The sequence below is a fragment of the Sander vitreus genome, chromosome 6 (genome assembly GCF_031162955.1).
Source record: "Sander vitreus isolate 19-12246 chromosome 6, sanVit1, whole genome shotgun sequence".
Lineage (NCBI taxonomy): Eukaryota > Metazoa > Chordata > Actinopteri > Perciformes > Percidae > Sander > Sander vitreus.
The window spans coordinates 21,928,874-21,955,239 of record NC_135860.1 but is presented as its reverse complement, the minus strand read 5'-3'; the positions used below and the strand labels follow the sequence as shown (position 1 = coordinate 21,955,239).

Sequence of the window (26,366 nt, the reverse complement as noted above, 5' to 3'; positions counted from 1 at the left end):
CTTTGTGTTAATGTGTTACTAGCATGCCCACCCCCTGTACCGTAAAATGTACAAAAGGAAATAGCAGGTTTGTTTTTCTGGAGCAAATTATTTCATTTTATGTAGAGTTGTGATTGGGTTTAGCTGTCAGATTTTTTTAATACGTACTTACCTCACACCTAATTTTAGTGCAATTACAATGAAAACCTTGAATGTATTATAATAATACAAATAATAATAATAATAATAGTTAGTATTACTGTTATTAAAAATATTACTATTGTTATGCTTAACCACAATAATGGATAAGCATTCATTTTATGGGTCTCTTATGAATGTAAATGGAAACGGCAAAAGCATCAGGAACTTCAACAGAAATGACCATAGATCTAAATCAACACCTCTCTGATATTAAATATACGTTGAATAAGTTTGCAAAGACAGCAGGGCTGCCGGACTGTAAACCACGGATGTATTAGCTGAAATCTACCGGTAAATCCATAGACTGTTAATATTAACAGTCAATGGGTAAATCCCATAAGACAGTGTGTGACTCTGGGATTTGTAGTTTCTTACGCTGCCGAACTGCGTCAGCGGAAGTATTTTGAGTGTGTAAGTGAGCTACTGTAGGTCACATTTGTTTTGAGAAACATTACCACAATGGAGGCAGCTAACACAGGTATTAAACATTTCTGCTCTCTTAAATGCATGGCGTACCTGTTATGACATAACGTTACCTAAGTATCCAAGTTACGTCGCTCTTTATACAGCTTTATTTAGCCCCGAGCATTCAGGAAAGACTAACGTTACTCAATGTTATGTGGACTCGTGTGGCTAACGTTAGCTAACATAAGTAACTAAAATGGCAAATGATAATTATTCTTCGTGTTTCTCCACTAGGCACTTAGTTATATGTACACTGTCTAAAATTGACTTTATAGCATTGAACGCTGTTTCGGTCGTCTGCACGAAGGTAATAAACAGTGATGATGTTGCCCCAGAATGCATAGATACAATATGCCAGAATGTGTCTCTCATGTGTGAGTACACTGATTGAAACAAAAGTCTCTAATAAATAACATAAGACATAACATAAGAGGCACGCACGGGGGATGATGATGATGACGATGATGACGATGACGATGATGATGATGATGATGATGATGATGATGATGATGATGACGACGACGACGCTGACCTCGATGGTTCTGATGGTTTACCTGTGTATCTGTCTTTTCCTTTTCGCCCTGCTCTCTCAGAGGAGATCCACCTGAGGCATGTGGAGAAAGATGTCCTTATCCCCAAAATGATGAGGGAGAAAGCCAAGGAGCGCTGTGCTCAGAAAGTTGAAGGTGTGTGTATCGCTGTGCGACTGTTAGAACCCTACCCAAAAGTCCAACTTAATAAGTAAAACTTAGGACCACAGCCATTCTTGTGTTGTGTTTGGTTTTGGTGGTAACATTTACACTACACATACAAATTAATTTACTTTACACATTTTGCAATTGGACTAAAATTGTTTTGTCTTTATTCAGGGACGTCACTAGGATTGAAAGACAAGGGGGGCTTAGCCCCCAGGCTATGCAAAACCTTCCCTTGCAAAATCTTACTAAACAACGTTACTCGAATGTTAGCTTTTAGAAACATCAAAGCTGCATGGGGGGAACTTACTTAGGCCAGACTGTGCTCCTGCTGAGTTCTTCTGTAGGCTATGACTTAAATGCTATCCATCTGCTCGTATAAATGTGTGATGAAGTAATACCATACCTAATTCCTCTCTCTATTGTATAAGTTGCAGGTCAAAATAAGACTATTTAATTAGCTACACTTACTACTGTTACTGCACAGTAGAGTGGTTGAATCAGTGTCATGTCAACATCCAAAATGTCATGTCCAGCACAAATCAGTAAAACAGACAGAGGTCAGTGTACCATGACAAATAGCAGTACTATAGAGAAAATATAAAATAATAAATAACCATTGTTGCATACTTTATCATGTAAGCTAGAATTTGAAGCTGAATTTAATAACCTGATGGCGGAGGAATAAAAGTTTAGACGTTTACTATATGTATGTATGTATGTATGCATGCATGTATGTATGCTCATGTATAGTCTACATACTTGTTTAATTTATTACAACAAATGAATGCAGAAAGTTAAGTTGGTCAGAATATAGCATATATAATAAATATGAAATAATGTAGTTTAGGCTATGCCTTAGTGCCTAGACCTGCCAACAAATGGAAACAGAAAGTCTATGAAAGCCATGACCAGAATAGTCATGCATTCATTCTAGTCATTCCATAGCCAACTACAATATCCCTTTATCTTTACCTCAAGTAAATGTAGCTAAAGTTAAGCAAGTAAAAGTCATTAACAACAACTTAGAATTTCACTCTGTATCACTCACTGTGTGTGCGGTAGCAAGTTCAGACCGAAGATTCGCGACGAGATTAAGCCTGCAGCTACTTGCAACGCACCGTTGTCATCTAACTTTCACACCTGCCTTTTTGTTGCTGGATATATTATTTGTTGTTTTTAAATATGAATTTGGATAACGTTAGTGATAGATGCTTGCTACAGTTGCATTTCAAGTGATAAATCGGCGAAAATGTTTTATTTCTCTGATTCACTGCTTTGGGTTAATGTCGATCGGCGCTCTCTCTCTTCAGTCACTCTCTACCTTGCTCGTCCATATACCGTTACGTGCACGCGGGCGCTTGTTGAGCCTCTGTCTCTGCCTTTTGCACCAGTTCGTGATGGCTATTACAAGTAGTGATGACGACATTCATTACAGACAATGGTGGACAGTCAGCCACCAAGGAAGAAGCATGTAGTCATATAGTTTAGCTAATTCCCAGTGCAATACAACAACACCCTCACCTCTTTCCATAAGCCATGTAGCCCACGCAGCTAACGTTTGCAAGTCTTACCTGAATCGCCATTTTGACGATAGGAGAAGAGGGTAGCAGCCTGCGCTGGATTACACGGGTGCTTTTGTTGTAGGGCTGCAGCTATCGATTATTTTAGTAATCGAGTATTCTACCGATTATTCCATCGATTAATCGAGTAATCGGATAAGAAATACTTTTGTTTTATTGAAGAGCAATAATAAACAATAGTTTGGTTAAATTTTCTGAAAAAGCTAATTTTTTTTGTTGCCTTACAATATAATCTCTCCAAAAACTAAACATATGAAGTGCATTTAAGTGTCATATTACGTTTTTATTATTTTTAAAGAAAACATTTTCTGAAACCTCAAACTAAGGCATACATAAACATACATAAACATACATAAACATGACCTTAAGTTGTGCAACTTAACTTTCAGAACTACAAGTTTCAACCTGAGACTGATCTGTATATAGGCCTATATGTAAATATATGTATATGTAAATATTAATTATACTCAATCTATTTTAATTTATATATTTGATTACAATGCTACACAGCTCTGTTACACTTATGCTAGTAGAAGTTGATCAGCTATTTCTCCATGAAGAGAGAGAGTGAGAGAAAATGGTGCGCAACAATCGGCTGTTTCTCCGACGGGATAGTCAACAAGTCGGCTCTTTAGATCAGATTGTGGTCATCACTACGTCTGTTCTTGTCTTTGTTTTTGGTACTTGTTGTGTTTGGTGTAGTTTCATCGTCCGTACGACATCGTGATTTACTTTAGTCGGGTCCGCTTCGTGGAATGGATGAGAAATGTTTTCTGTTGAGATGAGCTGAAGCATTGACGTCGTGCTATTATTGTGGTAAGCTAGTTCTGTTTTTCAGTAGACACACTGTACAGAGTTCTCGTTTTAATTACGTTTGAACTGATTCCAAACTTTGGACACTTTCTGTCGTTTTCTCCAGTCTGTCTCTTCTCTTAGCCCCTCACTATTTACGCTCTGGCATGTGTCGCCAGCAGACTGAGCAGCGTCTGGTGTGTGACAATAATAATGATCCGTGTGGAAACACCGTCCGTTAGCAATACAACGTTGGTAAGTTTGATTTAACGAAGCTTCGATGGCAAATCATTTTGCATCGAGGATTTTTTGTTATCGAATTATTCGAGTTATTCGAGGAATCGTTTCAGCCCTATTTTGATGATAGTGCTTGTGATGGAAAGCATTATGGCTCGCTATTTGACCAGCTAGCGTTAAGTAATGCCCTGCGGTAGGTTTGCAGATGTCTGTAGAGCTGAGGTTGGCATCAGTTACCATGGTTATTGGTTAGGTGTTTTCAACCAGCAAGGAGGCTCTCATGAAGTGACGTAATTACAGCTCAATGTGTCTGAAAAGATATATACGCCTGTATGGACATGTAACGATAAAACACAAATTGGGTATGTAGTGCATAGTATGCTATTTTGGACGCAGCCTAAGTGGATCCTGTATTCTGAATGCAATAGAAAAAGGATTGTACACAGAACAAAATACAGCATACTGGCACATTATCTGCAGTAGTAAAGGTCACAAAGCACTATCTTTTACCTTGTCTTTCTAACCGTTCTTTAAAGGTCCAGTGTGTAACGTTTTTAGTTCATTATCAAAATCTGTGTTGCCCGTTCACAAACTTTTTCATGAATATTTACCACCACCATCAATTCCAAGTATTCCTTTTGGCTTGACATTTTACATTTGCATTTGCATGAGCTGGGGTAGATGCTCCATATTCATGCGCTATCTTGAAATACATTAGCCGGTAAGGGACATACAGGACATACCGCTCCGCCTTTCGCGTTTTCGCTGTCACATGATAAACTCACAGGTGCTGCTAATAGGTATTGTCGCTTCCCGGCCCTGGCAAGTTTGAAGAAGGAAACATGGAGGACCACACGTATTCAAAATCCAAATTTCAGGAACAGGAGTCTTCTTCTTCACCCAGAAAAAGGATATTGAAAAGAGCAAGAGACCGGCATCATCATGAAAAAAAAAGAGTGAACATTGGAGCTGCCTTCCAAAGATGGAAAGACCTGATGAAGGAAAAGGGGATCGAAAGAGACGCCGAACGGCTACCGTAGCTGTAATATGTACTTTGAACTGCGTGGCGCGAGAGAGTTGATTGCGATATATGATCTCAACGCCAGATGGGAGAAATTCCTACACATTGGACCTTTAACTCAATTGACTCCCTAAATAGATGCATGCATAATGGTTTGGAAATCAGTTATACAATTTATAATCCAAGTTTATCAAATCCCTCTGTGTATTTGCTATATTGATGTGAACATGTGATAGTGTTTTGGAAGAATTATTTGATTTTGAGACATTGTTTGCATTGTTTTGGTAGACATAGTGTATTGTATTAGTGTATTATTGTATTTTGAAAATTAGTGTTGGAGTTTAGTTTACAATGTGTGATTCTGAGTATGAAATTAACTGTTTTGCCAATTGTGTGTTGGATGGTTAAGAGTTTAGGAAAGTTGTTAAAAGTATTGAAAAAAGTGTCATAGCGATCGTAAAAAAGTGTAATACACCCCTGCAAACTGAAAGTCTTTGTATTTAAGAAAAGGTCAAAAATAAACCTTCATACTATACTACTTGCTCATTTAAAATTAGAAATATGTAGTACTAAAGCCTTATTATACTCAGCATGAGTGAGCAGTGGGTTTGCTGAAGGCTGTAAAACAAAGAAATGCCTAGAAATTTAGACAGTGTTGGAGAACCCCACTTTATTTTTTATTTTTTTTGATAATATGAACATACAGTTCATTAATGTTCCTTATTTATGGTTTAACTTCTTCCTCAAAATTTGGCTTAAAGTCTGTTTATAAAAACCTGTTCACCACACATTTTGTCTGAGTATGTGTGACTCCACAACTATATTTAATACATAGGCAATCTAACAGAAAATATGACGCCAGGCCATGATGTATGTTGTGTTATTTTAATTACAGCCACAAAAGCCTCACTCTCACACTAAAGATGGATTATTCATTAAGGCATTTAACGTTATAATTCTTTTTCAAATGGTAACTTCATAGTATTGGAATTATTTTGATACCTGTAGATCATAATCTGCAACACTACACGTGTTGGTTTGGAGGTTATTTAATATGTTCCTTCTATGGAATTTCTAAATTAGTTGTTCCTGTCCCTTTTTAATCTTTTGACTCTATTTGGCTAAACTGTTTCCCACCACCATGAACGCCCACCCATTGAGGAGCAGGCCAATTTGGCATAACACCAGTTGCCACTTCATCTGCATGGAAATGCTGGCTGCAGCTTTGCTCACCCATGTCATGTCTGCTGCAGCAGCAGCAGCAGCAGCAGCACATCAGCCGGATAATGACTAGGTGATGTGGTTTTGTGAAATCTGATGACAGCCTGTATGAACCAGTGTGTACTGCTCACGCAGGGAGACGGTGCACATGCAGCCTAAGGTGATGGGGCAGACCGTGACTGTGTGGGTAGTGGAAACCCCCCTCACATTACTAGCTTCTCGTCCTATTCATTTTCACACCTCCATGTCCGCCCTCTATCATGTCATTCTTTATGTTTGTGTCTGCACTGGGCTCCCGCATGCGTCTATGATTGTGTTTTACAAAGGAAAGTCAAAAAACAAACGAATCTAGTAGCATGTTTTCTTGTGTCATCTGTCTCCACACGCCTCTAACACCCCACAGTTGTATATTGTAGGCTTTGTTGTTGAACCTGACAAGTACTACTGACCTGTACCCAACATCTTTGTAGTTTTATTTGACCTGATGGGATTTTTCCTATTGCATTGATGCTTCATGTCAGTACTTTTGCTTTTAGAATCAACCATTTAAACAACCCACATACTTAATGAGCAACCACTTCTGACATTGACTATATTCATGCCCCTAGCTTCTGCTTTCTACTAACTGTCAAACTACACTTCTGCATCTTTAAAAATGGCAAACAAGACAGCCTAAAGTAAAGGCGGCATCACACTTTTCTTTAGAAGGGCCTTTTCTGACATAAAGCCTGTCTCAAAGATTTGCCTTTGGTGCAGCTGCGATCAGAAAGGCAACCCTCTGCAGCTTCTATTAGTACCATGGGACAGGGATGAGGCGTTTGCTGATTAGATTAGTCGCACTGTTCTGCTTCTCCAAATTGGTTTTGCAGTTGGTTTTTTCACATCTGCATCCTGATGAAAGTGTCTGTGTGATAACCATACTGATGCCACTGATAAAGGTAATTACTGTATGATGTCAGTTGTTTGAAAGGGGACATTGGGAGGGCAGTCTTTTTCTAATTAAAGCCTTGAGAAAGAGCTTGCTAACAAGGTGAAGACTCGGTCTTCAACACATTATTTACGAGGACCTTGCACGTTTAATCTGTAATACACCAATAGCCAGGGCACTATGTCACTGATGCAGCCTCGTGGAACGGCGTTTGAAAAGACCTGTAGTGCTGCCTTTGTTTTGTTTTTTCACAATATACATTTTCATATTTGATTGTCTGTATTTATGATAATTTATGATACATTTTTTTTTAACAATTTGAATATATTTTCAAATTAAGAATATTCGTTGACAGCCCTAGCAGGTGCTGGGCTGACTAAAGAGCCAATGTGGAAACTAGGTGACCACAGCTATGTTCAAACATTGGTTTCAGTTTGATAAGAGGCCAAAGAGACCAGGTTCCTTCTTGTGGTGGAGTGCGAAGATGAGGCCCATCTTGGTCTGCTTGTGGCTACTTGTCTTCTTTTCTGGGCTTTTACTCGAGAATCAAATAGTATAAGGTAAAACGTAGGATGTTAATGTATTTAAAGCAAGTTCTATTCGTACATTTATGTTTGGCTTCTGTACATGTTGAACCTGTTCCTCTTTTCCTGCTAATTTCACCCTCTCTCTAACACCGTCCTTCTCTACCTCCCTCCAGCCTTCAACCACTGCTGTAAAGACACTGGTTTCTTAATGGTGTTTAAGTGTCGAGAGGAGAATGCAGCACTGAAGGAATGTCTGACAATACAGTGAGTCTTTTGCAATGTGGTATCGCACCAACATCTTCTGCATGGGCTTACCCACTCTGTCAGCCATCCTCGCACTCTCAACTGTTGTCTGTCAAGTCTCAGTCACCTCAAAACCATATCATCACCATACAAGTGAGTCATACAGGGCTACATTAATTCTGTAAAATAAATACTGTACCTTTTGTCTTCCACCAGCTACAAAGACCCTGCGTTCTTCGAGCTGTGTAAGCAGGAGTACATCCAAGAGAAGCTGGAGTTTGAGAGGACAGGGGTCCCAACAAAGAACAGGAAACAAAAAGTCCCAACTAGCATGTAATGAGTGACACGACAACCCAAACAACTTCCCTCTTTTTGAAGGCGAAGGTGCAGAGTGTGAGCCAGAACCAGCATCAAGCCCTACAAACCCAGAATAAATGGTCATCTGGCTTGTAACTTTTAAAGGCACAAGCCTGTGTATTTAATTTAAATATGTGGAGTGACTAAAACTGATTTGGTGTGCAAGAGTGGAATATAATAAAAACAATTGCTATTTTCATATGTCTCCATCAGATGGCCAACATGATCTTCTTAATAGCATTTGCATTACATTTACCAATGAGCTTATTGATTGATAGAATGTGTAGCTCTGATCATACAGTCACCTCCTGTTCCTAAACCTAGAAGATCTTCTTTAGAGTGCAGAGCTTTAGCTTCAGATGTGTACAGTCAAATTGAGGGATGTTCAATATCTGCTGAACACTTTGTTGTGTCTGTTGTAAGGACGAGTCCTGTTTGTTGCCTTTGCTTGGACCAACAGCTTGGTGCAGAAGAAAGTAGAAGGCCTTAGAAATTTAAAAGACATTCATACACTATATGTACGAGACCTCTGACTAAGCAATGAACCATGTGTGGTAATGTGACATATGCAATGAATTGTGACATTGTAAATAAAAATATTGAGTAGCAGTACAGTGTGTCAGTGGTAAATGAGACCAAACATGAAATGTTCATGAATGCATTTTGTTCCAGATAAACCTTTAACATCTTCTGTTTTATTCGATCAAACATGAATGATATATGTATATCAGAGGTTTGGACATTCTTTACACAGTTGAAAAATTCAATTTCAATTCAGTGCATTTTCAAAGGTAGCTGGTAATTTAAGAATTTTGATTGCTCTCTCGTTGGCATTAATTGGTACAGCTCTGGTTAAAAGTAGTGGTAACACTTTACTTGAAGGTATCTACATAAGAGTGACATGCCACTGTCATGAACACGTGAACCCTAACCCTAACTCTGACCCTAACTTGTCATGACAAAAACCTAATGACAGAAGCGTTATGTCATGAACGTGTATGACTTGTTTATGTTTATGACACGTTCATGACAGTGTCATGACACTCTTATGTAGATACCTTCAAGTAAAGCGTAACCAAAGTAGTTTTGACATTGACAGTGAGCCGAGCATGAGCCTGACAGTCAGACCACACTAACGGAACAGTCTGGAGCTAAATTAACGTCTTAAACAGATTACGTTATCGGTTATAATCGGTTGTTTATTTTTAATGTACAATTTAAAAAAAAAGTAGAAAAATCAATTTTGGTTCAGTTTCTGTTCCATTATAACCACTTCACCTTTTTCGTGTCTTCGTTGTGCTTTCATATGAGACCGACGGTTCAGTCCTTCCGTCTCATATGTTCTGTGTTTTGTAATGGGGTATCCTTTTAGTTCATAACTAAGTGTATTTATCTCCTGGATTGTTCAATATTTTTTCTGTTCTCTTTTTGGTGACGGCTGAATTGACTAAATCACTGTTGTAATCCATGGATGTGACAAGGCAGGTGACCGTTTGGTTGCCTTACATTTATTAGGTCTTTGGTGTTTTTTGCCCCCAACGTCTCCTCCGCGGCAATGGTTATGTTTAGGGTCAAGGTTAGGGTTAGCTGCCTGGAAGGCGCCGTTGGAGACAAAAAACACCATCAAGCCATTTATTACAAGATTATTGAAAACATCAGTATCCAGCACTTGTTAGTTGTCAACAAGGCAATAAGGTATTCTTACGTAATATGTACAGTGTGCAATTACATTACAATTCAATTTTTTTTCTTTTTAGCAAAAGTTTTTTTTTTTTTCCTAGAGCCTACTTTTTTTTTCTCCAAATTGTTTGTCTGCAACATTTGAAAAACCTAAGGTATTCAATGAGAAGCCGGAACCAAGAAAAGTTTAACATTTTTAATGGATACGTGACTTTTAGTTGCTAAAATCGGAGACTCGGCTAGTTGATGCATAGTTTCAGCAGTAGTATGGATACCTTGTGATGGAATTGTTCTGTTGCAGAGACATTAAGTGTAAAAAATAAGTTTTGCTAGTTTCAACTGTAAAGTTGCTTGATGTGCCAAAGTGTCCAGTTTGATTAAATTGAACCACCGAACCTTATTGCTAAACTGAGTAGAAACACAGCAACACAGTCAGATCCTTATCCTTCGTTTAATTGATCATATTTACAAACAGTCTGAAGTGCAGTAAATCTAAAATATAATCCATATCTACTGTACATTGCATTTTGGTTTGCAAATAGTTTACAGAAGTATGAAACTACTGCTGTAAAATAACATTTCTTAAAAATTAACAATAAGACCACAGTTTTGAAACAGACTGAAGAAAATGGAAAAAACAAAAAAGTATTTTCAACAACCAAGGGCCTTTGTGCTTTGTGCACCTAATTGTCAAGTCACAGCTCACATTTCTTCAAGTTAATAGACTTGTAGTCTTGCCGCCATCGCAGAAAGCTCTTATACACATCAGAAGGGGTGGGGGAGAAAAACGACAAAGCCTATGGTTTGGAGTGCAAAACCGCGTTTGGCAGAGTACTGAAGCCCACCATATACATTTATACAGATATGCACATTCTTCCCTCTGGGAATCTTTGTATTCTACGCATAATTGTGTTTTATTTTGTACATAATTCAGTTGTTTATAATCATGTGACTTAAAAAGAGAATTCAAAGAGAAACTACCCCCTCACACAACAACCTGCCTCATACTGCAAAACAAATGTATCATAGTTAACATCAGCACAGTACAGAGTTCAGATACATTTTCTATAATTCAAAATCTCCACAGGTTTCCAACTTAATCAGGGTTTCAAATACACGGGAGTGTGTGAAGCCTTTTCCATGAGTCCTTCACATTTAAAAACATCCAACAATGCACAGCCTTACATCTTACATGCCCCTTTACAACTGAGAAAAGAAAACGACACAAGAGATGCTGTCTGACGGTAGTTCTGAGAGAATTAAACACGTGATAACAGGCAGATTTAAGGTTGAGGCTTGAGTTGTGAAGTCTCTACGGAAATCGTCAACAGTTGAACCTTTTTCTGGTGCCAGTGAGGGTGCAGTGGTTTATTTCAGAAAGCAATACTATTTTTAAATTAAAAGAATTTGCTACTCACTACGCAATATCCTTAAAAATCCAAATACTGTAAGTGCATTCTAAAAATGATTTGGTAAGCATTGGTAGATTGACAGCCTACTTTGATATTGATCCATAAGGACTTAACAAAAATAACAATTTTGAGGGGGGAAAAAAAAAAAAAAAAAAGGATGGCATTTGGTAGCTGTTATAATTTGGAACAAAGAATCTGATTATCCTATAGTTACTCTATGTCCTTCGTCACAGTACAAAAACAATCACATCAAGTCCTCATACCTACTCATCTCCTTCACGTGATCATGAGACATACATTGGACTAACATACCTTGTATACTTTACAGCGATGAAATGTAAAAAGACTTGCATTGGAGAGAGTACAGTTTTACAAATTCTAGTACAATGCTGTGGCCCCAGTGATCACTGGCCACAGGGAATGGAGAAAGAGGCCCTTTGAGCCCTATTAGGTTTATTATGACGATATACAGATACAGGCTGGCGAAAGATGCCCACACACTGATCTGCACACACAGGCACACTCTGTTTGATGTGTGTATATGCACACAGAAATACAACTGCTTGTATGCATGCTTGCACACACTTATGCATGTGCATACAAGGACACACACACACCGACAAACTATTTATTCTGCTCATCAAATGTTCCTCTGCAAAGTCCGATATGTTCACCGATGCGGTGTGCAGAGATAACAGAGTAATGAGTTAACTGAGTCTTTACCTCCAAAAAAGGCCTCCTCTGGCCTCAATTAGCTCCCGCAACGAGCAGGTCCAGTGCAGTCCAGCCCAGAGGAGTGGTCTTATCAACTTAAGGCAGGTTAGGTGGTAGCTATGTGGCAGGGTTGGAGAGCCCATTCATTCATCCATTTGTTTATTTTCCATCCAATTACACACTATTTAATCATCTATTCTCCCTTTGAAGTTTCCCCTCAAAAGGGCTTGGCCCACTCGGCATTGGGGGGGCTCCTGGGACTGCAGTTTCCGATTGAGGACGAGGAGTTGGATGCAGCGGAGTGTCCCTCCCAGAACATGGCATCACTGGGTTTGGGGGGGCTGGGGAAGGAGCGCGAGCTGTCATCCAGGGAGGCTTGGTTCAGGGGAGGCGGGGGCAGGACGACCGAGCAGGTGTCGCTGCCAACCAGAGCCTCTCCTGAACAGCTCTGGGAGGGCCAGGGCCCGTTGTACCAGCAGTCCGCCCTCAGGCTGTCCGGCAGCACGGCGCCTGACGGGCCGCCGGCAGGGGGGCAGGGGCGGCCGGAGCACGAGGGGAGTGGGGGGGCACTAGGGGGGCGAGGCACTGACGCCCGAGGAACTGCGTGGTGGTTGTTCTTTTCCACGTCGTCCAGACACTGGACTGGAACTGTGGAGGCAGCTAGAGACAGACAGAGGGGTGGGACGGTAGCAAGAGAGAGGGAGGAAAGACGAGAGCAAAAGGCACAGTTGCTTATGAGATCTGCTAATGTTTGCATTGTATTTCCAAGAAATACAAAACAATATTTTGACTATCCTTCCAATTGGTAATGATAATACTAATTTCACTGTGATGATATGGGGACATGGTCTAACAGAAGGCAAGGAGAAACCACACAACCTGTCCATTGCCAAAAGGTGACACTGGATGCTCCGTCAGGTTCTTGGTTCTTTTTTACTTATTCTTTGATCATATATTCCTAATTCATTTTTTTATTTTTATTTTATACAATATTTTATTTAGACATAGTTATTGTATGGCTGAAAAGATACAATGAAAAATGAAAAAAAAAGCTTTTCACTACCTTAATATTTGGCATACAGTTCAATTTGAGTGCACTTCAACTGCAACTGTAAACACATTGATAGAGCACAAAAGATTATGGGTGTGATATACTTAAGGATAATTCAAAGTAATGTATTCTATGTCTGAAGAGTTGATAACTGGCATTAACTACTGAATTTTGTAGACGTGCATTACTAAAAGGTCAGAAATAGATATCACCAACTTACAGTTCATTTCTACATCCGTTATAAGTAGACAATAAGTGACACAATCGAAGGCAACTTAGATTTGGTAAGACTTCAGATGAGATTCATTTTATTCCATTTTTCTATGTAAAAGGTGGTGAGGTGTGTATTAGGGCTGCAACCAACGATTATTTTCATTGTCCATTATTCTGTCGATTACGAGTATTTTGTCAATTAATCGATTGGTTGTCTGGTCTATAAAATGTCAGACAATTGTGAAAAAAATGTCGATCAGTGTTTTCCAAAGCCCAAGATGATGTCCGCAAATGTCTTGTTTTGTCAACAACTCAAAAAGATTCAGTTTACAGTCATATAGGAGTGAAGAAACTACAACACATTCACATTTAAGCTAAAATCAGAGAATTTCTTTTACTTTTTTTTTTCATAAAAAGACTAAAACCGATTGATCTATTATCAAAATAGTTGCTGATTAATTTGATAGTCGATTAATTTAATAATCTTTGCAGCTCTAGTGTGTAGGATTTTTTTCTACGTAGTGTTTGTGATATCAAGCTGCCAACATAAATGAAGCCATCTTCTCTTTTTTTCCAACAGCTGGAAGAGCTTTCCTTTTGTATTTGGCACCACTGTCGCACCTCTGTACTTATTTACACATGGATTAAACTTAGGTTTCTAAAGAGATTTAAGAATTCCAAGGTGCGTTCAACAAGCCTTTTGATCCCCGACTAGTTAATAGGCCTCGTCGTGTAGAAACAGAGAAGTGAGGTAAAATCTCACGCCGTGCAGCAGGCATACATATCGTACAATAAAACCTCTGCACCATGTAAATATCCCAAATAATAATTAGGTGTTTGTTCACCAGAACAAATCAAACAGACCTCTATGCAAAAACTAAGCCAGGCTTTTATTCCATACAAAGCATAATACGTATACAAATCAGATGTCCTAATCTCACACACACGTACACACATTGTGTTGCCTTCAAAAAAACATTTTGAGAAAATAATAAAGTTTAAATGAGTTTCTCCTCCCTCTTTTGTATCTACCTCTCTCCATCCACACATCATCCCTCCCTCCCTCCCTCGCTACTCTTCCATGAGAGGGTCTCCTGAGTCTAAGATTTGAATAAAAGTGATTCCAAAGGATGAACATTAGAAGAATACAGATGCAAAATATAACTGAATAAATACATAGCCCCCCACCCCCCCCATCTCTACCACTCCTGCTTTCATTTTTTCCTCCATCTGTCTCATCTAAGTTACAGGATTACCCTGTTATTCAGTGGAATAAATAGGCCAAGATTTATTTTCTTGCCATATTTCATTCTAATTTTCACCTCCTAGTCTCCTCTTCTGACACTCCAAGGGAATTGACAACAGAGGTAATCTCTCCTAGGGTAGAATTCATCATCACAGAGGGAGAGGCAGAACAGACTATTTTATGATGTCCTTTATCAAAGTGTTTGAGTACTTTGATAATATCCACAGTCTTATCACACCCTTATACAAATTGCAACAAGGAGTAGCAGGAAAAAAAAACCTCTCAGTAAGTGGTACTTTTTCTTAGAAGAGCCATTGCCTTAACAGAAGAGAGGCAGTAGTAACCCCCTTCTTTCGTTTGATGTTAGCCACATTAGTTCCTGTGTAGAGAAGCAAGGCTTGAATTCCAGCAACTATACGTGAAGTGCACATCAAACTGACACTCGGGTCAAAGACCCATTTTCAAATGTCAGACTGGTTAAATATGTTAACACTTGTCAGTATATTAATTCACTTCTGCAGTTTGGCTATGAAAAATTAAGTGTGGTTATACAATCTCTAACTATAGTTTTCAACTTCACATTTTATTGTGCTTATCGTTCAGTTTCCAGTCTAGTCCAGCATAATCGTTATTAGGGCTGCACGATATGAGGAAAATATGCAATAACGTTGTTGAATATCGCGATAACGATACTACTTGCGATAAATAAACAGACATTAACGTGTACTCAGTTCTGCGTTTCTGCTGCTTTCAGTATTCTGCTAAGATACAACGCACTGCGTGTTGAATTTTAAACAAATGAAAGGAAATCATTTCTAACATTCTTTTACTGAACAAATTGAACATTGAATTGAATATAAAAGGCACCACTAAAAGTTACATTATAAAGTGCAGTTTTCTACTGATATTTTCTTTCAACTAACACAAAAAATCTGTCTTTCACAATATGTCGCAGCCTTTCGCGATGTGTAGTTGCGCCAGTTGATGATTAAAAAAAAATAAAAAAGATATATTGTGCAGCCCTAATCTTTATGTCACTAAAACCTTTCACATTGAAAACCTTCTAAAAGTGTTAGGGACTATGCAAAGTTTAGTTTACATTTTTTAAAGCGGGGTACAGACAGCTTCTCTAGAGATGGGAGCTTCTCAAAGTCTCGAATACAATCAGGTTGAAATCAGAGGTACAGCAGGCCACATACAGAGAGGCAAAAGTACAGGTTGAATGACATTTATAAATATGGCACTAGTATGTGCAAAGTTTGCAAAGATTCATATATTTTACAGCAGAAAAAAACCCCATCCTTTTTCATAAAGGATATTGTCTAAAACTAAACTGAATAATTACCTGGGCCCTTAAAGTAAAAGCAGAATTTGTATTACTAGTCTGGAAGACATATATAACCTGAAAAAAGATTTCAAATTGCTATGAGGACGTATAGGACATACAGGATGCTCTCCGTGCTGTGTACACTGGAGCTGAGGAGGTGTGAAAAGGCAGAAGGGGAGCAGTGCTGTTGGATTATCACATATACTGACACAAGCACAGAAATTGAGATTGGAATGATTTGTATTAAAATATACAACAACAAATGGCACAACCCTGAGTATGCCCACATGTTAGAGTGTGTGTGTGTGTGTGTGTGTGTGTGTGTGTGTGTGTGTGTGTGTGTCTCACCTTGTCTTGTCTCACTGATGAGTGGCCTGAGTTTCCTAATCAGGCCCGTTTGGTGCTTCAGCTCTGAATGGAGACGAGTGACCTCGCAACGCAAAGACTCGTACGTCTGCTGAATGCTCCTCTCCCTGCAGGAGAACAAATATTGTGTTTAAGGGATTTCTGCGTTTCTAGGCAGCCTGTGTTGGTAGAAACATCCAACTGTCAGAAAAGATCTTGCGTTGTGCAGATCACAAGCTGTGTGGCATACTGCAGCTCACAGTTTCACTCGAGTATCATTCAAATAGCCTTGCTATTGTTGTACTTACTCTAAAAAGAAGGTATTTTGCGCAATTATTCATGTTTGTTGACATCCCAGGATGTAAAACTGGCAAGACTTTAATTTGGTCGTTTGTAGGATACATTATCATAGAAACCTAATCTATTTAGCATATTACAGAAATTCCTAAAGAGGCTTGTTTTTTTGTGATAACTTGAATTCTTCTTTGCTGATGCATTTAACAAAACCAATTGTGCTGATTTAAAACCACAGAGGAGTTTCACAGCAACATAAGGCACATATTAGGCTATATTTCAGAGACTTGCAAAGGAAAAACACTTCCCTACACTAACAATGATGCCATTCTTGACACAAAAAGAACAATCTATATTGATGGATTAAATGCTAAACCACCCAGAAGCGTCAGCTGCAGTACAAACAAAAAAAGTGTTTTTAAAAGGCAAAACCAACAAACTGTCCTATCCACAACTTATGGATAGATGCCAAACGTATTCACACTTAGCGTTAACTTCAAACACCTGTCTGAAATATAAGAAGAAAAAAAAAAATACAAAGAAAAACTGTGAGGAAAAACTCAAGCTTTTTGTGCTGCTAAAAACCAACATCTGAAAATCGTTGACACATGAAAGAATTATAATGCACGATGCATGCACCACAGATAGAATTTTCTCCATGAATTGTGAGGAGATGTTAATTTAAAAGGAGATTATCTTCACTGAAACAGTAGGTAGGTGGAGGGCGATTCCATATGCTATAGACCCTGTATACATCAAAACACTGAAGTGCTAATTTGAACTATTTGCAATGGCAAGTGTTAAGGGTTTAGTTGGTGGTGATCATGTATACAGTTCAGGTACTTCTGAGTTTATATGCATATCATAGGCTGTTATAAGTTAAAATGTATAAAGCTGCACCCTCCTCTAGTGTCCAAAAGGGAGAATTACAACACCAGCAGAGACCATGCCGTGTAGAACAGTGACATCACATCCCGTGTGTAACAATACACCTATCTAACCTGTGAAGTCTCTCTCATGCCATTTGTCCCAAACTTGCTCCTTGTGCCACGTCTTGTGACTTTCTACAGATGTTTACAGGTGCTGTTTTAGCTAGAATACATGAACACCATAAACTATGCTTATACTTATTTTCTAGGAAACAACTGAATTAATTCAACATGTATGTATGATGTAAAACCCATCATTTGAAGTCATTACATTTGTTGCATTTGCAGTTGAAAACATAGATTGGAAATGTCTTCCATGTGTTGCATTTAAGTGCCGATGGAACGCATTGCATTCACAAGCTGTCAGAAAACAAAAAAAGAATCAAACATGGACATTTTGCTAGGACAACATGAATTTTGCAGCCTCCTGTCTTAAAAAGATTGCTACTTTAGTTAGTATAGTTACTGCAGTTAACTTTGAGGTATCTGGAGTTTTTATTAGGGTAAATAAAGTCCAACTGAGAAGCTGCATTAGAAGCAAATGCATTTTAAGTAAGAAAAACAATGAACACTTTATTTCTCTAATGTTTATACTGATGGTTGCTTATGATGACTATCACCAAGTGAAGGATCATCATTTTATTTACCACCGCAACAGTGCTTATTTGTTTTGTCATTTTTGGTCACTGAAATGAGGGTTGGGCACAGTTTGTGCTAAAGATCTATTCTGGTTATTTACCTTTGTACCGCTGTTTTGTTTGATGTTTGTACTCCATATCATGTGTAAATAAATAAAATCTGAATTGGCAGCCACTCTTAAATGATATTCATAAAACACTATACCTTGTATTATACTTTGCGTCACAGGTCTGGTCCAAGTCTGGTCCATTAAGGCCAAGGGGTTCCTCCTAAAACAGAGTTAAGTCATGCAAAATAGAGAGTGGAGGTGGTGTCTGAAGTTGTACTTAGTATTTTTGTGGGTTTCATTATAGCATAACTCCTACGCTCCCCTTCAACCCATACTCCCTTTTCTATTTGTTTCTCTCTTTCGTCCTTCAGTAATTCATTTTTCCACTGATTAAGTTCAAGCAAATCCACCCCTGGCTGTTGTTCTCAGTCCCACTTCTCTCCACTACTCTGTTTCCCACTGTCCCACTGTCTCGCTCTGCCCTAACAGCTCTCCTCTGCTCTTTTCCTCTCCTCTAATTATGCCACATCTCTCCCCTCTTATCTTACCCCTTTTTTTTTTCTTCTCTGTCCTACTTTTTTTTTTCCCCAACTCCTTCTTCCCACCTTCACTTACCCCACTTCTCTCCAGCAGCCTACTGTTTTCCAGTGTCACCCTCTCCAGCTCCTCCTGCAGTTTGTGGATCTTTAGCTCAGTGCTGACCCTGTCCACCTGCCAGTAGTCCTGAGGGCTGTTCAGGCTCTTCATCACTGGACACACACAATACAAAAACATGTGTTAAGTGTTAATGTTTTCCATTTGGTAGAAAAGAGACATTAATGATAGTGACTTTTGCTGTATAATAATTGTATTTACAATGAATCAGTTACTAGGGAAGATATGGTAATGCAGTTAAATACAGAGCAATACACTTTAATATGTAAAGCTAATACATGGTTTTACACAATGTTGGGTTCAGATCCTCTGTAATTCAAAGTAGAAATACAGCAGTGTAAAATATATTCTATTACAAGTAAAAGTCCTGCATTCAAATTTTACTTGAGTACAAATATAGAAGTATAATCAGCAAAATGTACAGAAATAAAAGCGCTTTATATGCAATTACCCCTTTAAGAGTACTATACTGTATTATATATATACACACACACACACACACATTACTGGAGTATTTTAATTGATGCATTGCATTCATGTGTTAACAGTATTTCAATGTTGTAGCTAGTCGAGGTAGAGCTAATTTCAACTAATTTCTATGTGTTTGGGTAGTTAAAGCTACAAAAAGCATCATATTCTATCAGTTTATCACAGGTATTGTATGTAAAGTATTGATTTGAAAAGTCCCTAGTAACTACAGTACAGCTGTCACATAAATAAAGTACAGTAATACCCTCTGAAATGTAGTGTAATACTGTAGAAGTATCCAGCAGTGTAAAAAGTAAATACTCAAGGACAAGTATCTCAAGAAGACTGTACTCAAGTACAGTACTTGTTGTTTTTCTCTGATATTTTCAGCAGCCTTATTTCAACACTAACACTGGTGCTGTAGTTTGGTAATGTGTGTTGGTTGTAGTAATGAGTGTTCAACCTCCATACCTATTTTGGTACCGACTAAATTGTATCCGTAGCAACAAGTACCAAATCCTGGCATCAAATGTGTAGTTGGTGTACTTTATTGATCCATCTTGGGGAAATTCTGTTTTTCTTTTCTTTTTGATATGTGTGTACTTGAATGTAGTTAACTACTTTTCACCCCTAGTTTTACATGTCACACTTCAGATTTTACACAGTAGCAGTTTTTAAAATATAAATGTATAATAATCATCTCACTTAAAGTGATCATATTATGCTTTTTGGCTTTTTCCCTTTCCTTTATTGTGTTATATATCTTTTTTGTGCACATTATAGGTTTACAAAGTGAAAAAGCCAAAGTCCACCCCAAAGGGACAACAGAAAACTCTGTTCACAAACTGCTCCAAACAGCTGTATTGTAGTCCAGCCTTTACTTCCATGACGAACGTCCGTCACTTTGTAACACACGTTATAATGCTCGCCTAGCTGCTAGCGTGGCATGCCCTCATGCTCTGCTTCTGACTGGCAAGTAGTGCTGACCTAGGTAGTATGCATGTGGGACTCACAACAAAGATGGAACAGAAGTGAGATGCCTCACTCTGTAGCTAAAACAGAGAGCCCAACACACAGGGTGACAAGAGGAGCTGCAGCGATGTGCAGTACAACAAAAATATGGTGTTTTCTGAAAATTAAACCATGTAAACCTATTCTGATATAACCTCTAAATACAATTATGAACCTGAAAATGAGCATAATATGAGCACTTTAACTTAAGAGGATTTCTTTCTCCTTTTGTTGTGTGAAGCAAATTTATACAGCTGTATGTGTTTTGTCCGAGCATTAAATGAATTCCATTGTTCACGCAGTCTTTAAAAGTACTGTTCAGCTGTTAGATGAGTAGTAGCAACCCTATGTGCTCTACCTGTACCTTGGCTGGTCTCCATCTCCGTCTTCAGCTGAAGCAGCTCCAACTCTTTGGCCTGGAGCTGCTCCGTCAGCAACCTCTCACTATCACTCTTCTCCTTTTTCTGACAGAGAACGAGAGGAGGCGGTGAGTTAGAGGGGTAAGATCGGTGCTGTATTTATGTGTAATGATATCATAAGCTTGGTGTTTCTACTTACGTTTTTAAAGCAAAATTATAGCAGAAGAATTAGTTACAAAAATGTTATTCTCCCTACACTTAAACATATGCAGTGTTTTCAGGTTTGCAACATACTTGATCTTTTGTGCCAGGCTCTAGTTAGTTTGAGGAAAATTCAATCAGTAAACGCACCAGTTTGTTAAGCTCCATCTGCAGGTCCTCCTTCTCTATATAGATACCTCGGTAAGCACTGAAGGCCTTGTTCACATACTGGGGACCCTCTGATGGAGGAGCCTCTGGCCTGAAGAGCTACAGTGGAGATAGATAAAACACACAGAGAGAAGAGGGGGGAGATCAATTTCATTTAATTCACATATCTGTGTTCGGTTACTTTCCTCCCACCACATCCTATCTTGATGGGCCAAATGCTGCAGCAGATAAAACTACAGCTGATAAGAAGAAATCAGATGCTTCTAGAGAGGCAACTCTGCCCACATGTTGTGCAGCATTTTCACTTTCGCCAACCATCTGTATTAGGACCCTTCCTTTTTAAATAGCTCTCTCTGGATTGTACTCCATTCTTTTTTTTTTTTTTAAATCCAATTTCAGGAGCCAAGTGTAGTGCTCCAAAACATTGTTTGGCAATACCGTACTTTTCCAGACCCCTTCTCGGAGCAGATTTATTTCTCATTGTTTCATAGCTTTGACTATACACCAACAATATTAATGATGCTGGCATGCAGACTCTCTCAAAGACTATTTTGTGTTTGTCCATAATTCTGATGACCAGGGAAAAAAAACAGTTTTCATTCATTTCTGTCAATAGCCCAACCATCTGGATAAGCAGTATGTTTGTTTACGTCCTTCTCCTCATGCTGTTAGCTCTATCTTCTCCTTGCCTCTCTCCCAACATCATCACCAATTCATTTACATCTATACCTTATCCTCCAGCTGCTTAACCCTCTTCCTCAGCAAGGTATTCTCTCGCTCTGTGTCTCTCAGCCTCTTCTTGATGTCCTCATAGGCCGTGACCAGGGCGAAGTGGGAAGCAACTGATTCATCGCCGGCACACACCGATACAGGACTCTCGCCAGCACCGGTGTAGGCCGTCTCATGTTTAAGGATGCAAATGTCATCATCCACTGCCAGGGGCTCCATGCCTGCACAGGCCTACTCTGTAGCAGATAGAAGACCTGGGGACCACATGAAGAGTTTCATTGTCAAGGTGATACATCTCTGTTGTTGTTGCAAAAGACAACAAAATGACTGAACTAAATGAAAAAACTGTCGGTTTTACAACTTAAGTTAGCACTATCATAAAGCATTTGTATTGCCTTGTGTTTACAATACATTGGCTTGTTATGTAGCTTTGTAGCTAGTTTCTGCCCATTATTGTAACATGTTAGGGGATAGTTGGCCATCGCTATGGTTTGTACTACATATCCCACAGATCAGACTGCAACCATACAGTGTCCCAGTGCTGTAACTTTGTTTGGTTGATGACACTTGCTGCAGGAAATGTACAATGCATCACTTCCTGTGTGCAAGAGACATTTACAAAAGGAAAGAGCTGCCAGAGGTGAAGTGTTTAACTTAGAACAACAAATGCAACAAAATGAAGGGGATTCAAGTTAAATCGGATCAGATTCAACATTGATCATATCTCAGAAGAAGTTGAGCACAATGCTTACAGGTTCACATTGTTGGTCTGGATATAGGCAGAGTTTCAGCTTAAATTTGATGGGGTTTACACTTTTTTTTTAAATTGGCCTAATCTTAAAGTGGAGATGAAATGAAAAATACATTTTTAACCCTTTTAGATCACATCCCCAGTCATATTGCGTACCTATTTACCAATATATGCCAAGCACTACAAAAATCTGTCTTTGTATTTCTATCAATTTTCTTCCTGTAAAACAAAAAAGTATGTGTGCTTAAGTAAACTATTACCAACCAATTTCAACCAATAATACAGTGACATCTGCCTGTCAATCAATCTGCAACTGTTAGCAGCACAGAGCTAATATCCATACACAGACAGATTCATATAGCTAGCTAGAGCTAGCAACAGCAGTGACAGTGGATGTGACTATATATATATATATATATATATATATATAAAGATATATATATATATATATATATATATATATATATATATATATGAGCTGTGATGGCATTGACACCATTTCATACGGTCTATGGTTGACACACAGAGACAGACTCGCAAAGTGAAAACAATACCAACAATGAGGCTGAAGTCTAATTCAATCAAGGAAAACTTTGCTGATTTTTAGTGGCAAGTAACCTAGTTATTAATGTAATTGTATTAATGGCTGCTCAGGTTTTGGTTCATCATTACTTCATGCAAGAGTTTAGTAAAAGGTCTAGAGTTGATTCTATGTGTGTCTGCACTGTTTGAGATAGGCCTCAAACTGCATCAGGCCAACCTTACATATCTTTCTTTTGCAAAGTTGACTCAACCTCCACCAAACTTTAATCCTGTGGCTTAGGCTATCTTAAGTCTATTTGACATTTTTTATTTATTTATTTTAAATATGAATATTGAAGATGGGCTTAAAGGTGTGAAAACATCAGCATGTGCAGTGGGTGTCAGTGGCAACGTCAGATCTATATGAGATATATAGCTGCTGTGAAGAGAAATTGGCAGTTTTGCAATTTGTGATATCTTGGACATTTGTATCCACTGTAGGATCCATGACCGCTTCCCATATAATAGCATACTGTGCATACAAAACCACAGTATTTGTGGGAAAATATGTTCTAAAGTGTTAAATACAAAGGTACAATTTGATTGTACACCTGTACAGAGGAGAAAATAGTTCAACAGTGACCTGTTGTTACAGACCTGTGTGGTGGCAATTTTGTAATCCCATTCTGACGAGACAAAAAACTTACAGTATTCTCACACTTTTAATGCTCAGAGCACGGTACACAAGACAAAGGTTAGTTTGTAATATGCACACTGATGGGACGCTGGTCTCTCTCTTTATACGTTGCCTTGGTCCTTTCCCTCTGGTCAGGGTTGTTTCTTTCAGTTATTGTTCTCAAGAAAAAGGGCTCATTAGCCAGAGGTCAGGATCTGTTGATGACACCCAGGTGGACACATATTTCCTTACACCTGTGATACATACCAAGTGACTCTCAGCAAGAATGTAAGCAGTCCAGCCAAGCTACCTGGACAGACACAGTGGTAGCCTAAAACTAACCGAATCCCCTTTCTGTTTATAGTAGCTCAGAGAGCAGCAGAGACAGTGCAGCTAACGCTAGTTGATGATGTCAGCAGGCAATGATGCAGCAAACACTAGAAGCCACGTTTTTAACACTGACGGACGACGCTTTTAGAAAAATAAGTTTCAGGAGAATAACTGGACATGCCATGCCATTGATACAAACCAAGTAAAACACAAACGCAGAGCCGCTTACTTTAAAGGACGACTTTAGAAAATGGTATGGAACCGAAACCGACCCCAGCAAGTCAAAACGAAAGTCAACGTGAATCCAAAACAAGGCACGTCATTTCGTTAGACTTCCATCGATAAAATATGAGAGCTAAAGGTTAACAGGGTAATATCAGCAACGAAGAGACCGTATTTAGTTCAAAGAGGCATTCAAAAGCAACCATAAGTGGGATGTAAACAATATCTCGGTTGTATACGATGCTAACGATATGGTGTTAGCTTCCGTGAGCCCTCTATTGACATCCGACAAAACACATTGACAGGCAGTCCTGAAATATGTTTCAGAATAACGTTACATAACACAATTACCAAACACTAACTATGAGACACACAACATATGTATCAACAGATTCCGAGATTAAAATGATCGATCTGTTGATGATAACAGTTAGCTAGCTCTTAGCTAACGTCTTCTGGCGAGGTGAAGCAAAAGCAGTCGATTATGTTTCACTCTCGACTCTCACTAACCGTGTTAGATGCTGTCCTCAATTAGGTGTCTGTTGACCACACGAGATTAGCATTTATTTTTGAAAAAAGAAGACTTCTTTCTCGGAGAAAAACAAAGAGACGAGGCTGGACTCTCGCACTGTGCCAGAACTGACAGGTGAGGAAACAAAAACTTCCGGGAGTCATTTGACTAGTAAAGTCCTTTCAAAATAAACGCACGATGCAAAATATTAGTCGTGGTTTATTATTAGTTTGTAGTTGTGGAAGAAGACGATAATTAACGCGATTTAGCTAGCTAGCTAGCTAGTTGGACAGTGTGTAAAAGAGGAGGAAACTCTCCTGGATTAGAAACATTTCAGTAAAAGTAATACGCTGACTTCACTAGCTACAAATTTTTTAACATTCAGTCAGGCTTTCAGTCAGTAGCTAACGTTACAGAGCTGACAAATTGATCCGAGGAAGAGTGACATTACAGAAAAGCTCGTGGTGAGGTCTAAACAGATGACGAGTCTTGGACAGTGCCATTCTCTGTGGTGCATGAGCAGCTGTGGTGATGATAACGTTACTCAGCTAGCTAACGTTACATTTCAGTAAGTAGCTAGCTAGTGTGTGTAAAGTGTGTGGTGTTGGTCCGTGTACGTTTTGATAGTTTAGCTAGCTACCTGATGGTGGTGCCAGACTACCTAACTCAAGGGGTCATCGTAGGTTAGGTTGTCCAACATTTCCCTAGCTAGTTAGTGAGGTTTGAAACCGTTTCTGACCCAGGGCCAGTGTTAGACTGGTGAACAGTCTCATCACAACACTAGCTACACTTTTCTTCCACAGCTAACTTTAGCTGGAGCAAAAGAAGATGCGACGAGTAAGCACCGATCAAAATCAGAGAAAAAAGAACTTACTGGCTCATGGCAGACAAAACAAATGCAAATAATTTTAATTCAATTAATGTAACAAATTAATTGAAATGGGGGTGGCAGCATAGACTGACTGTATATTAATATTAATGAGTGGCAGTAGCTCAGTCAGTGGGGAGTTGGGTTGGGAAACGGAGGGTTGTTGGTTTAAGTCCCCATACAGACCAAAGTATGGTGGTGGACTGGTAGCTGGAGAGGTGCTAGTTCACCTCCTGGGCACTGCCAAGGTGTTCTTGAGCAAGGCGGGTCACCTTTTTATGGGCAGCTCCCTCACTCTGACATCTCTCCATTTAGTGCATGTATAGGTACTGAGCATGTGTGTGTAATTCAGGCCTGTGTGTAATAACAACAGATTGAAAAACATTGTAATTTCCCCTTGCTGGATTAATAAAGTATACATTATTATTTTTCAGTGTGCCAATGTGCAATCGGCACAATGACTATTATTGCCCATACTTATTGGTGTGAATGCTGAAGGCATTCACTAACATGTTGACCAATGCTGTCATGTCATGGCAACCTGTAACTGCAGTTGGTCATGTGATCTGGTCCCTGACATGTTGACCTGTTGCTGTGAAGTGACTGTTTGTGTGTGTGTGTGTGTGTGTGTGTGTGTGTGTGTGTGTGTGTGTGTGTGTGTGTGTGTGTGAGTGACTGAGTGAGTGACTGAGTGAGTGACTGGGTGTGTGTGTGTGTGTGTGTGTGTATCAGTGTTAATTTTGACAGC

General features: G+C 39.0%; 2 protein-coding genes across 3 annotated transcripts; one reads left to right on the top strand and one right to left on the bottom strand.

Moving 5' to 3' along the window:
* Positions 1-564: 564 nt before the first annotated feature.
* Positions 565-11,474, top strand: cmc1 (C-x(9)-C motif containing 1). Its single transcript, XM_078253444.1, has 4 exons — positions 565-658; positions 1,239-1,331; positions 7,823-7,913; positions 8,109-11,474. Exons 1-4 carry the CDS (start codon positions 640-642, stop codon positions 8,227-8,229), a joined length of 324 nt encoding a protein of 107 aa, XP_078109570.1. The 5' UTR covers positions 565-639; the 3' UTR covers positions 8,230-11,474.
* Positions 10,362-24,919, bottom strand: azi2 (5-azacytidine induced 2). Of its 2 annotated transcripts, none has more exons than XM_078253442.1 (8): positions 24,750-24,919; positions 21,739-21,992; positions 20,992-21,108; positions 20,640-20,745; positions 18,764-18,897; positions 18,304-18,368; positions 16,241-16,365; positions 10,362-12,715 (listed from the first exon to the last, which is right to left on the bottom strand). In XM_078253442.1, exons 2-8 carry the CDS (start codon positions 21,955-21,957, stop codon positions 12,273-12,275), a joined length of 1,209 nt encoding a protein of 402 aa, XP_078109568.1. In that variant the 5' UTR covers positions 21,958-21,992; positions 24,750-24,919; the 3' UTR covers positions 10,362-12,272. The 2 variants fall into 2 exon arrangements, with proteins under 2 accessions (XP_078109568.1, XP_078109569.1); XM_078253443.1 differs by having other exon boundaries at positions 20,646-20,745; positions 24,750-24,918.
* Between the last annotated feature and the right edge of the window lie 1,447 nt (positions 24,920-26,366).